Raw genomic sequence first — 14,914 nt, forward strand, 5'->3', positions numbered from 1 at the left:
ATTAATGATCTTAGTTGCTTCAATTTTTTAATACAAATATTTAATCGAATAAAAAAAAACTAGATATTGAATGGATTTTCTATAAATAAATAAAAAAGGTTGATGGGCTTTTTTCACCCTTAAGCTGAAAAAAAAGATTTCATCATAAAACCCATTAAAGTGTTACTCCATTAGCTTAGTCCATTTTGTAGGTTAAATCTTCTGTAGTGGATTTTAATTAGTTAAATGAACCACTTTGTAAAATTCGAACCAAGGGTAATCCACCACGTGTCCACCCTCAGATACATGTGGATTTGGATTCATTTTTAATCTTTAACTTGTCAAAATGAAATAGCATAAATATTTTTTACCACTCGACTAGATTCATTTTTTACCTTTTAACTTGTCAAAAATCATTCTTAAATATCACAATAAAATTCGGATTTGAAGGTGACCACGTGCCCAACCTCATATAGATGTGGATATGCCATCGTACCCTTAACATAAAATTTTAGATACGTGCTCCAAAAGAATCTATATAGCTAGGTTTTATGGAATAAATTCAGTCATTCGCAACATTTAATTTTTAATATATATATATTCCACTACTGATGGAGTACCTAACTGATATAAAACCAAGTAATGAAGCTCATTATTCAATTGTACTAATAAAGTGAGTCGAAGGCTTTAATCATCGTAGGCAAGCAAGGTATCCGCATCAACATGAATAAACAAAACCATTTATCTCAACAAAATTCTCAAATATAAAAAGAAAAAAGCTTCTAAGATGTTCAATATAATATTTGTTAAATCTGGTATTGATTATCATTACGAAAAGGAGATTCGATTGTGTTACTAAACCCGAAAATCTTGTTGATAAACAAAGCTTAGGTTTATCAAAGTAAGAGTACTGTTTAAGCCTTTCACCCACTGTAGTGATCCCTTAACCAACAACAACATATAATATTTGAATATAAAGATAGCAGCTTTTAAGATATATATTATCCACAACTCATAGGTTAGAAAATTCGAATTTCAGTAGTTGTATTGTATGCGTAGGATGTGATATCAATAATTAAGAAAGATTTCGAATACAATGGGTTATGAAATCCTAATTATAATATTCTGTCCTGAAAACAATGCAAATGAATTAACACAATCCCATGTTCAAGATTTTTGTTTGCGAGTTTGAAGCACTTTGTTATGTCTGTTGGGTACTACTGTATATAGGAAATGGAAGAAGTGATATGCAGTTTTGGAGAAGATGAAGGGGAAACCCTAATTGATGGACACTGAAACTTCAGTGGCTGATCATAGTGGCCGACACAAGTTAATACTTAATACATCATATCAAACCATGAACAAGGAAACCATAGATTCCAAAAATCCCAAGGATTAAGAAAACAAAACCTAAAATTAACTTCAACATAAGAGCGAGTGTAAGAAGAAGAAGAAGATGATGATGATGATGATGATAACTAGTCCATGAAATTTGCTGACCTTAATGATCCAAGGCTCCCCGTTTCCACCGTTGGAAAGCTCTCAAAACGGAGGCCTGTTACCACCTGAGTTTCCAGGCCATCCTTCAACTGGTACCTGGACATTAGGCAGCATATTGAAGGGCAAATTCAAGAAAGGCAACCCACCTGGGGCGGCTCCGGCATCAGAAAACATGTTATTTCCGCTGCCGCCGCTTTGCATCTGCAGGTGGTCATCCTCTTCCAAAGGTAGTCTCTCGTAGGCCACATTTGTGAACGACGAAGCTATGACGATAACAGGTCCCGCGGTCATCAGTTCACCAACCACACTCCCTCCTACGACCTGACCTTGCCCGCCCGCCAAGAAGATTGTCAAACTGGTGGCGCTTGGCGGAGCTGGCGGCGGCAGGAAAGAACCGGAAAGTGATAGAATTTCGAATCTGCCGTGGAGGGTAAGTACAGCTCCAGCTGCCGATGGTTGCCTAATGGTCACGTTGGTCACCGTACCAGTTCCACTCAATATGCAGATACCCCTTTGCCTTCTTCTGGCGTAGTTGGAAATACAGTCGAACACATCGCAGCCGTTCCCGATCTCAAGAATGTGAGCTCGGAGCGTGTTGGCACTCTCCCTTGTTATGATAACCGGTGGCTTCGGCTTGTTCTTGGAACCCGGAGGACGACCCCTCGGCCTACGAGAAACAAGGTCACCCCCTGGACCCGAATTGACCAAGTCCAGGCCCTGGTGAGTCGACTCATCGTCTTGGTGATGATCGACCGAGCCATACTGAGCACCACCACCAACACGGTTTTGGGAAGCTTCATGATCTTGGGGTTCGGGTTGGTGCTGGAGATGCAGGTCGGGTCTGTGGAGCTGATGGACATAGCGAGAAGCAGTTCCTAAATCAAGACCGGCCATGGCAGCATCAAAAAGACAACACAAAACAAGGAAACAACAAAGGATTGAAATTAAAAATTAGTAATTAAAAAATATGGGGTTAATAGTATATAATTTATGGATTAATTTAGATTTTAGATTAAAAGCTGTCTAAGATGGGGTTTGTCTAAGGTGGAAAAAAATTATAAAGTAGGGGACTTATGGAAGAAAATGATTTGGATAGCTAAGAAAAGGAAGGGTTTTCCATTTTTTTTAAAGGAAGGAGTGCAGGCAAAGGAAAGGGTAGAAGCAGCAGAAGAAGAAGAAGAAAGGAAGGAGAAGATGGGACAAAAGCAAATTTATTTATAAAAACGCAGTCCTTTTTTCTTTCTTATTTCTAATAAATACTCCATGTACTATGAATTGGTTGAGAAAATCTTTTATTAGTTCTGTTCTTTTAGATGTCAAGTTGGCGTATGCCAACCCCACTCTCATTTTGTCGACCGTGGAGCATAAACAGTGGTGCTATATTATTTTTTAGTAGGTGATTAGTGTCGTATATTTAGTTTTAGTAGATGAGTCTTTCAATAAAGTTTTTCTACATATATAATGACTCGAACTCAAGATATTGTTTACCGCTTGGACTTAATACATTTAGTACTTAAACTATCATTTTGGTTTGTTTTAGTATTTAAATTTTTTATTTTTTCAAAACTTAACGTTAAATGTTGAACCGAGTACTAGAATGAAACAAAATCTAAAACTTTTAACGGTGAGATACTAAAATAAAAAAAATTTAAAATTTAGGTATAATTTTAAAAAAAAAATAAAAATTTATATATTAAAACTGATAGTTTAAGATTACCGTGTAGTTTACCCTAAATCTTATTCACTTGTATCCGGAATTAGACGGTGGTGAAGGATTGGATTAGATTGAGATGTTAGGTGATTAGATGTTAACGTTCATTGTAGTTTGGACTTAACCATGGTTACCTTCTCCACAAGTTGACCAAGTTTGGTTTATAAACAAAGAGACCGACAAATGGGAGAACCGGAGGAGCAAGTGGCCAAAACAGCAGCGGCGCGTGGGGTCCCACTCTTGCCGTCTCCGATAGCATCCTGGATGGCCCTTTCTCTCCCCCTCCTTTCAGTGTATATTTTATGAAGTACTACAGTGTATATATATATAATCTATTGTATAGTTAATTTGTTCCTCCTTAAAGGGAAACATCAGTTATGTTCCTTTTAAGACATGTATTCTCTAAAAACTGAATGCTATACATTACATGTTTTGATTTCAATTTCAGTATGAGGAAAAAAGTTAAGGAGTTAGAGCCCCTATTTAATTAATTTTTAACAATAATTTAATATTTCGTTCGAAGCCATGTAATATGACTAATAAACTAAAGATTGACTCTTATTTAATATACCTAGTTGATTAAGAGGTTACATATATTACTCTATTAAATATGTTTGTAGGTTAAATAACCGAAAATGAAAGCCTAACCAATTGATTTTAATTATGTTGTTTCTAGGAAATCATGGGTGCAATTATTATGGGCAAAACTAACTATTTCGTCTTATTTTATTTGAAATTACAGGTCCCATTTTCATTAAATTGGTATAATATATCATTATACCTTGGTCAATGAAGCCTCTTACTATGTATAAATGTATGACATACATTCATACATAAATGGTAAACTTATTTATTAATCGATTTATTTGGTTTGAATATTACAAGGCGAGGATAACATTCCTCCCAATCAAGTTTGCTTTATTCACAAATATCATGATTCAAACTCTCGATTTTTGCTTAAGGAACCTAGTGTTTCAGCTTACTAGACATACTTATTGTTGGTTTGAGAGTTGTCTTGAACAAATACTACCTTATACTTACTAGTGGCGGAGTCATATCTTAGTCAGGGTGGGCGCGTGCTCACCCTGAAATTTTATTTGTACTCATCCAATTTAGAAATTTTATGTTGTTAACATATGTCCCCCTTAAGAAATATTTCTAGATCCGCCACTAGTACTTACATGTATTAATAAATAAATAAAAAATAGAAAAACAAAACTATGGCGTAACAAAAGAATCGGACCATATGCTATTTTCACAAAAGAAAAGTCATGAAATAGAAAAAATATGTATCAATTTTATCGGGTGTAATTAGCATGTAAAGTGACAACAATTTTACTTATTTAATTTTAAATCTTTCTTCTGGCCTTGAAGCTATAAAGAAAAAAGAAGACGGCATTTACAAGCGTGTAAAAGTTAAAGTTTAAATCTTAAAATTATAAATATATATATATATATATATATATTATTTCATAAATTAACAGTGAAAATCATTTTATAAATAGAGTTATATAACGTCAAGGATTTTATTTAAAGTTATACTTTAAACTTTAAATAATGTGTATATTATATAATTTTTCAAAAAAAAGAAAATTCTAAAAGACTCTTAAACAAACTCCAATATATAAGTCAATCAAAGGTATAAAGTAAATGAATGAGATAAATTATTAATCAAAAGTACAATACATTTAAATTATATAAAATTTTAAAAAACTTAGAGAGATTGTAGTCTCCATTAACCTTTTGTTCAAGGGCAGAGCAAAATTTTATATTGGGTAAACATGAATTTATAAAATTTTAAGGGATGAATTTGAACTCATAAAATTTTAAAAGAAAAATAAAATATTTTCAACAGAAAATACATAGAAAAAATTTAAAAATATGATAATTTTATAATTTCAGGGGGAAATAACCATCCTCACCCGACACGTCCGGCCTAAATCCATCCCTATTTCATCCTATTGATAACCTTTAATGTTTGGGTTGGAGCAAGGTCGAAACTGCTTGGTATAAAGACAATATAGGTCCTTTTACTTTAATTATTAGTTAAATAAGATCTTTGTACCTCTTAATTTTTAGATTTAAAATTTAATAGATCTTTTTTTTTTAATAATAGACTCCCCTCAATGTTTGATTCTAGTTCCATCCCTAAGTTGGAGGGTTTGATCAAAGAAATAATAGCATGGGTGTCTTTTGTAATATTAAAAAGGAGGAAGCATGAGAATGGTGAATATACACAAGTCCGTACACTATGCTCATCATGAAAAATTATAAAATAATTTTAGAAAAATATAAATGTGCATAAATTCGATCCGGCTCCGACCCGACCCAGTATAAATTAAGGATTTAATTAAAAATAATTAAATTTTTAAGAAAATTACATTATGATCATCGAGTCGGGTCGAGTCAAAGTTTTTTCACATTCTACTCGAATCCAATTTGACCTGACTTCACCTCTTAACAAATCTGACCCAACCCGATATTTAAAAAAAAACTGATCCAATCAAGTCGAATCGAGTCAAAACCCGTTGGACGCAGGTAAAATTATCATCCCTAACTATGCTCATCATGAAAAATTATAAAATAATTTTAGAAAAAAAATATAAATGTGCATATAAATATACTGTCTTCATTTTTGTGAATAGTTTATTAAGTTAGCAGCAATTTATACATGAAAACAATCATTGTGGATCTCTTAGTCTTCAAAAGTTTCATAGTACACACACACACATATATATATATACTCACTTCCAATAAAAATGTCCTAATTGTTATTTTTATTTATAAAGTAGCATTATAAAATTTTATGCAGAATGGGAAATTGAAATAATAATAATAATAATAATATAATTAAGACGGTTGTAGCATAAAGCTGGTGGATAAGCTTCTTTATTTGTCATAACATAATCAAATCTTTTTTATATTTTATATTTTACCCAATTGAGAAAGAAACGAAAATATATGTTATTAGGAAGTGCCTTTATAATAAAGGCGCGTGAAGAGCACGTTGCGATTAATGGAGAGTGAGGGTGATACGAGAGTTTCTTGCTGGTCACAATTGTCCCATTGGTACTTCAAATTGGCCTAGAGAAAAAAAGAAACAAGATTTTCGGCTCACGAATCACTAATGTCAAATCAATTCTTTGATCCACGTAACCTCAACGCAGAGCATATAGTCTAGGGTTTTATATGCCTTTGACGTATTATTTTTATTAATACAAATTACGTATTTAATATTATACTATCAATTTTTGTTTTTTAAAATTATAATTAAATTTTAGTTTTTGATAAACTATGCAAATAGTTCCTTATGTTTTCGGTCTAACCGACTTTGGTCATCAATCTAAAAATTAAAGGGGAATAGTCCTAACGTTACTGATTCGTTCAATTAGAGTCCTTAACATTATCAATCCATTTAATTTTAGTCCTCCAGTCTTGTTAGGGACTCAAACAAAAGGGGTTAACAAAAATTAATGATTGAGGGATAAAATCAAACGAGTCGATAACGTTAGGGATCATTTCCCCTTAATTTTTAAATTGGTGATCAAAATCGGTCAAACCCAAAACATAGGGGACTATCTACATAGTTGACCCTTTATAATTTTTTGTTTCATTTCAGTACCTCGCTGTTGCCTTTAAAAACTTTAGTTTTTGTTTCATTTCAATACTATGTTCAAAATTTAAGTTGAGTTTTGAAAAAAGTTAAAATTTTAGGTACTAAAATGGACCAAAAATGATAGTTTATGTACTAAACACGTTATGTTTTCAATGTCAGGGTATTAAATTGAAATAAAAGCTAAACGTTAAATATCTTTTTAAAAAAAATGGAAAGTTTAGGTAGTAAAACGGACCAAAATTGATAGTTTAGATATTAAATGTGTAGTTTATCTTTTTTTCTTATTTATAAGAGACGAATAAAAGATAATATATGTTCAGAAAATTTTAATTATTTGACAACAAATGTTTAAATACTCATGTAGATATCGTGTTTGTATTTGAGACTTCTAAAAAAAACAATTATCCCTTAACCATTGAAATCGTTTTTGAATAGTCAGAATTATTACATAACTTTCTCAACTAAACGCAACTACGTAAGTCTTCAAAAAAGAAAAACATCCTCATTAATTATAGAGGTCATTTGATGAGTTATTCCAATATTATTAATTAGGTACATAAGGTTTAATATAATATAAAAACATTAACATATTAAAAAAAACATAATATGGGTGACTAGTATACGCATATTTTATACACGTACACTAGCATGTATATATATACCCATATTAACGGTGGGGAACTTTCTAATCTTGTAGAATAATATATACTAATAACATAACGGTCGGTTTAATGGGATTCGCGTTATCTTAATGGGATTTAATTAATATTAATTATGGGGGATTAAGAACGCCAACATTGACCATAAATCTTTATATTCAAAAGGTATTTCTCTAAAGTAGGTGAACTAGTGGTGGGGGTTTTGCCAATTCAAAAACTAATAATTTGACTTGATAAGATATATAATTAATTAAATTAGAAAATATACATATTATAAATTAATAAAAATATATATATATATTTATATTTATATTTTTGAACCATTAATAAATATATACACTTTACAAATATAATTGTTTGAACTTAATATTTTTTAAAAAAAAGAACAGCATCCATGCTAGGAGACTAACCTAAAAAATCAAGTGTTTTCGGTATAATGCAGACTGGGTTCTCGAAGAAGAATGTAGAGAGATAATTTCCAGCTTTTGGGCTAATAATTATGATCATCTCCTTATTAAACTGAATCTGCTTGGTATTACTCTTCAGCAGTGGAGCTCTCAAAACAAAACCAAACATGTTAAAAAGGAAAAGAAAGCTTTTGCATAAATTGGATGAAGTTGTCTATTCTCACTCCGGTTGAAGATTCCTTGGCCGAAATTGACAATATTAAGTTGGCACTTAATTTGGAGGCAGATAAGGATCAACTCTATTGGGAGCAACGTGCCTAGGTCAATTGGCTTAAGCATGGTGATCTCAATACTAATTTCTTTCATAAATGGGCTTCTTATCGAAAGAGGAAAAAATAAAATCTCTCAGCTCCAAGATGATGAGGGAATGTGGTGTTTCGAGGAGTCAGTTATGGCAAATATTGCCTTTGATTTTTTTTCCAAAATCTTTTTACTACTTACAACCCTGGTAATGCCGAGGATATTGTTACTCATATTGATTCCAAAATAACTGATCATGATAACAGAACCCTTTTATGTCCATTCCAAGCTTCTGACATTTGGACGGTTATTTCTGGATTGCACCGTTGAATTGGCCTGCATCAATCGTGCCAATATAGTCCTCATTCCGAATGTTGATTATCCTTCTTCTATGAGCCATTTTTGTCTCATCAGTTTGTGTAGTGTGCTTTATAAAATAATTGTTAAAGCCGTGGTGAACATAATTTCTCTGTTACCTGATAAGTGCATTAATCAGACCCAAAGGGCGTTTATCACTGGGAGACATATAACAGATAATATCCTCATTGCTTACGAAGTTCTTCATTCCATCAAGTTTAAGAAATATGGTCGTAAGGGTTATTTCGCACTTAAGTTGGACATGAGTAAGGCTTACGATAGGGTGGAGTAGTCCTTCTTCTCTGCTGTGATATTGAAAATAGGTTTCTCTCTTGATTGGATGAACCTCATTATGCGATGTATCTCCAGTGTTTCTTATTCGATGGTCTTCAATGGAGTACCTGGAGAAGCTTTTTCTCGTACCCGAGGTTTACGCCATGGAGATCCTCCTAGTCCCTATCTCTTTTTATTCTGCTCGGAAGGGTTTTCCTCTCTTCTTTATGCAGCTAAGGCTAATAGGCGGTTAAAGGGCTGTAAGTTTAGTAGAAGCGGAATTTCTCTTTCCCATCTATTTTTTTGCCGATGATAGTATCATGTTTGGAGAGGCGTCTCATTCGAGAGTTACAACTATTAAAGAAATCCTTTCGATTTATGAGGAAGCTTTGGGTCAACATATAAGTTTTGAAAAGCATCTCATCTATTTCAGTGCCAATGTTGATAGGGAAACTCATTCACTTGTGGGTATCACCTCGGTGTTTGAATCTTTATAAGCCCAGAGAAGTATCTTGGTCTCCCAACAATGATTGATATGTTGGGAAATAAATCGAGTATAAGTAATTTTCTTATAATCAGATTAATAAGAATGCGAAATAAAAGCGGAAAAATAATACCTGAAAATTGATAACGGAGTTCAGCCAATTGTGCGTACGTCTCCGGACTGCTGCATATCTTTTACTAAGAGAGAAAATTTACAGGTGTTTACAAAACACTCACTACTCACAAGAAACTCTCTAGTATTGAGAGAAAGAAATGATTTGGGATTTGAGATGATTTTGAAGCTAAATGAGCTAGGGTATTTATAGTTGAAACTTAGGGACTAATCTTTGAAAATACCCTAAAGTACAATGACTAAAATGAATTTACCCATTCCTATTTTCAACAAACATCTACCAAACTTTACCAAACTTTGAAAAATATTTTTTCAAATAAACATTTACCAAACTTTGAAAAACATTTTTCAAAGTTGGTTGCCAAACTTTGAACTAACTTTTAACAATCTCTCACTTGAAGACTGATTTTAATCTGTCATCACACCTCGATCAATGCAGCAGTATTTATGGTCTTGTTATTCTAGCATGCCAACTGAAGCTGAACACAACTTCAGTTTGTCCGTAGTCACCGTCTTTGTCAACATGTATGCCAGATTTTGAGCTCCACTAATCTTTTCAACTTTTAAAATCCCATCTTCCAGAAGAGATCGGATAAAATGATATCTCAATTATATGTGCTTCGTCCTGGAATGAAAAGACGGATTCTTTGCTAGATGTATAACACTTTGACTGTCGCAATACAAGACATTGTTTTCTTATTTCTTGCCTAACTCTTCCAAGAAACTTTGGAGCCAAACCATCTCCTTGATAGCTTCTATAATAGCGACATATTCTACTTCAGTTGTGGAGAGAGCAACTATCTTCTGTAGTTGAGAAACCCAACTCATTGCAGTTTCTCCTAGATTATAGACATACCCTGTAGTGCTCCTTCTGATGTCAATATTTCCAGCTAAGTCAGCATCTACATAGCCTGTCAGTATCGTATCTCCACCTTTGAAACAAAGTGCTTTGTTTGTAGTACCCCACAGATATCTGAGGATCCATTTGACTGCTTCCCAGTGTACCTTGCCCGGATTATTCATGTACCTGCTAACAGCTCCCACTGCTTGAGCAATATCTGGTCTGGTACAAACCATAGCATACATTAGACTTCCAATTGCTGAGGCATACGACACCTTCACCATGTGTGCACGTTCTTTCTCCGTCTTTGGTGACTGTTCTTTGGAGAATCTAAAATGAACACCTAAAGGTGTACTTACTGGTTTAACATCTTGCATGTTGAATCTGGAGAGTACTTTGTTGATGTACTCAGCCTGTGATAACATCAAAGTCTCCAACTTTGTGTCTGTCTTGATCCTCATCCCAAGAATCTGCTTTGCAGCACCCAAATCTTTCGTAGCAAACTGCTTCGACAATTTTTGCTTCAAGTGTATAATCTCTTGCATGTTTGAGCCTGCAACGAGCATGTCATCAACGTACAACAATAAAATAATGAAGCTATTGTCGAACCTTTTGATGTAGCAACAATGATCTGCTTGACATATGGTAAAACCACTGTTACCCATGAAGCTATCGAACTTCTTGTACCACTGCCTAGGAGCTTGTTTTAAACCATACAAGCTCTTCTTCAACCTGCATACCAGGTTTTTCTTGCCTGTCTCTATGAAGCCTTCTGACTGCCTCATATAGATTTCTTCCTCCAAATCACCATGAAGGAAAGTTGTTTTCACAAATCACCATGAAGGAAAGTTGTTTTCACATCTAACTGCTCAAGATATAAATTCTCTGCAGCTACAATTTTTAACACCAATCTAATTGTAGATAGCTTCATGACTGGAGAGAAAATTTCATTGTAGTCAATACCTTCTTTTTGCTGAAAAACCTTTGACAACCAATCTTGCTTTGTAGCGTTTGCTCCCATCATTCTCTTCTTTGATCCTGTAAATCCACTTGTTATGGAGTGTTTTCTTGCCTGGTGGTAATTCAGCTAATTCCCACGTCTGATTTGACATAAGCGAGTCCATCTCATCTTTCATGGAAGACTCCAACTTTACTGAATCCTCCACTTGCATTGCTTCATCATAGCACTCTGGTTCACCATTTTCAGTCAGCAACAAGTAGTGCAAAGAAAGAGAATATCGTTGGGTTGGTTTAGGAATTCTGGAGGAGCGTCTCAGTTCTGGTGTGACTGGTTCTTCTTGAATTGCTTCAGGAGTGATCTGAACATCATTTCCAGAAATCTCCTCAAACTCAAACAAATTCCTTTGTTTCAGCTTCGGTGTTGGAGCTACTTGATTCCATTGTTGACCTGTCTTTGTACATCACATTCTCATTGAAAATGACATCTCTGCTTCTGATGATCTTCCGATTTTCATAGTCCCAAAACCGGTAACCGAACTCATCACCACCATAACCAACAAAGACGTATTTGTTGGACTTGGCATCAAGTTTACTTCTTTTAGCAGAATCTATGTGTACATAAGAAATACAACCAAACACTCTTAAGTGTGAAAGGTTTATTTCTTTCTTGCTCCAAACTTCCTCTGGTATTCTGTCATCCAAAGGAACTGAGGGCCCACGATTGATCAGGTAAGCTGCAGTGTTGATAGCTTCAGCCCATAGAAATTTGGGTAATCCGGCATGTATCCTCATTCTTCTGGCGCGTTCATTCAGAGTTCTGTTCATGCGCTCTGCTACGCCATTCTGCTGCGGTGTCATGGGAATTATTGTCTCCATCTTGATCCCATTATTTGCGCAGAAATCTCTGAATCTACGATTTTTGTACTCTCCTCCATTGTCAGACCTCAACCGCTTGACTTTCAGACCAGTCTCATTTTCCACCATGGCCTTCCATTTTCTGAAGGTATCAAAGACTTCTGATTTCTTCTTCAGAAAATAAACCCACACATTCCTTGTAGAATCATCGATTAAGGTGACATAATATAATGAGCCTACAAGAGATGGAACTGGAGATGGTCCCCATACATCAGGATGAACCAACTCTAACTTTTCAGCCTTGGGTGTCTTACCAATCTTTGCAAAGCTGACTTTCTTTTGTTTGCCAAAGATGCAATTCTCGCATAGTCCGACATCTACATTCTTTAGATCCGGCAGATTCCCCTTTGACAAAAGTGTCTTCATCCCTTTCTCGCTCATATGGCCAAGCCTTTGGTGCCATAGGTTTGATTTTCCATTAGCATCTGCTACTGCAATGATATTCTCTAAAATTGAGGTTATATAGAGAGTACCAGTTTTCTTACCACGAGCAATGACGAGTGCTCCTTTGGTAATCTTCCATTCACAGCTTGAAAAGGTTGTGCTAAATCCTTTACCATCAAGCTGTCCTACAGAAATCAAATTTCTTTTGAGGCCAGGAATATGTCTCACTCCTTTCAGCGTCCAGGTGGTCTGGTTTGGCAACTTTAGTCGGATGTCTCCTTTTCCGACGATCTTCAAGGTTTCATCATCAGCTAGATGAACCTTCTGAAAATCACCACAGACATAATTTTCCATGATTTCTCGGCATGGGGTGGAGTGGAAAGATGCCCCTGAATCCAAGATCCATGATTCAATCGGACTGTTGACGCTTAGAATCATGGCATCACCTGTCTCCTCTGTCACGTTGGCAGATTCCTGTGCGCCGGTATTTTTCTTCAGTGCTCGGCAATCTATTTTAAAGTGACATTTCTTGCCACAATTATAACAGGTAAAATCTTTCTTTCCCGTTCTGGATTTTTCCCGTCTGGATTTCGATCTGCCATGATTTGAATTTCTTTCTGAAGTTCTCCCTCTGGACTCCGTGTGCAAGGCTGAGGAGGTTGATGCTTCACCCGATTCTCTCCGTCGAATTTCTTCGCTCAGTACCAGATCCCGAACATCGTCGAATTTCAATTTACTATTTCCCGACGAGCTGCTAACTGCTGTAACAGTAACATTCCAACTGTCTGGTAGAGATGATAAGAGAATTAAAGCTCGAACTTCATCATCGAATTCAATTTCCACTGAACTCAACTGAGTTATGATTGTGTTGAGTTCATTTAGGTGTTGTACCATCGATACCCCTTCCGTCATCCGCAAATTGAATAATCGCCTCATCAAGTGCACTTTGTTTGAGGCTGATGCTTTCTCATACATACTGGAGAGAGCCGCCATAAGAACCTTCGTGGTCTTTTCCTTTGCTATGTTGAAAGCAACATTACGAGATAACATCAGTCGGATAACTCCGATGGCTTGTCTGTCGAGAAGAGCCCAATCTTCATTCTTCATGCCCTCTGGTTGCTTTCCTGAGAGAGGTTGATATAGATTTTTCTGGTACAGAAAATCTTCAATCTGCATATTCCAAAAGCCAAAGTCTGCACCATCGAACTTTTCAATTTTCACATTCCCTTCGTCTGCAGCCATCGCTCCCACTCGAATCTGGTTTCGTTTGGATCGTTTCTGAAAATTCTTGCGAACCACCGTGTATTAGAACATCTCCGTCGACAAATTCGTATCGCTGACAAAATTTTACTATTCACGAAATTCACTATTCATGTGAATAGTAACCTCACAAAAAATTGACAAAATTCACAACCAAAAGCTCTGATACCAGTTGTTGGGAAATAAACCGAGTACAAGTAATTTCCCTATAACCAGATTAGTAAGAATGTGAAATAAAAGCGGAAAAATAATACCCGAAAATTGATAACGGAGTTCAGCCAATTGTGCTTACGTCTCCGGACTGCTGCATATCTTTTACTAAGAGAGAAAATTTACAGGTGTTTACAAAACACTCACTACTCACAAGAAACTCTCTAGTATTAGGAGAAAGAAATGATTTGGGATTTGAGATGATTTTGAAGCTAAATGAGCTAGGGTATTTTATAGTTGAAACTTAGGGACTAATCTTTGAAAATACCCTAAAGTGCAATGACTAAAGTGAATTTACCCATTCATATTTTCAACAAACATCTACCAAACTTTACCAAACTTTGAAAAAATATTTTTTCAAAGAAACATTTACCAAACTTTGAAAAATATTTTTCAAAGTTGGTTGTCAAACTTTGAACTAACTTTTAACATGATAGACACAAAAGGGATGATTTTGCTAACCTATGTGACAAAAATAACAGTCGTGCTGAGGGTTGGAGCACAAGGTTTATTTATTTTGGGGGGGGGTGAGGAAGTGATGGTTAAGTCATTTCTCCAAGCTATTACTATTTATCCAAGCAATGCTTTCTTTTTCCTCTAGCTTTGTGTCGTGATCTAGAGTCTATTATGTGTAAATTCTGGTGGCGAAACAACAGCTCCAAATAAAACATTCATTGAGCTCGTTAGAAGAAATTGTGTTCCCCTAAATCGATGGGAGTTTAGGCTTTCGTGACCTAGCCAAGTTCAATATTGCTATTTTAGCAAAACAAGGTTGGAAGATTCTATCGAATCCTAACAACTTACTTACAAAGGTTCTTAAGGGCCGATATTTTCCAAATAAGTCTTTCATGGAAATTGACTTGGGTTTTTATCACTCATACTTATGGCGCAATATTTGGAGTACTAGAGGTTTACTTCAGCAATGT

At 35.1% G+C, this 14,914-nt stretch overlaps 1 protein-coding gene across 1 annotated transcript; it reads right to left on the reverse strand.

Annotated features, from left to right (window-relative positions):
- Positions 1–1,413: 1,413 nt before the first annotated feature.
- Positions 1,414–2,519, reverse strand: LOC120204336 (AT-hook motif nuclear-localized protein 23-like). Its single transcript, XM_039204433.1, has one exon. The coding sequence runs from the start codon at positions 2,371–2,373 to the stop codon at positions 1,522–1,524; it is 852 nt and encodes a 283-aa protein (XP_039060364.1). The 5' UTR covers positions 2,374–2,519; the 3' UTR covers positions 1,414–1,521.
- Between the last annotated feature and the right edge of the window lie 12,395 nt (positions 2,520–14,914).

The sequence above is a fragment of the Hibiscus syriacus genome, unplaced genomic scaffold (genome assembly GCF_006381635.1).
Source record: "Hibiscus syriacus cultivar Baekdansim isolate YM2019G1 unplaced genomic scaffold, ASM638163v2 tig00010865_pilon, whole genome shotgun sequence".
NCBI lineage: Eukaryota > Viridiplantae > Streptophyta > Magnoliopsida > Malvales > Malvaceae > Hibiscus > Hibiscus syriacus.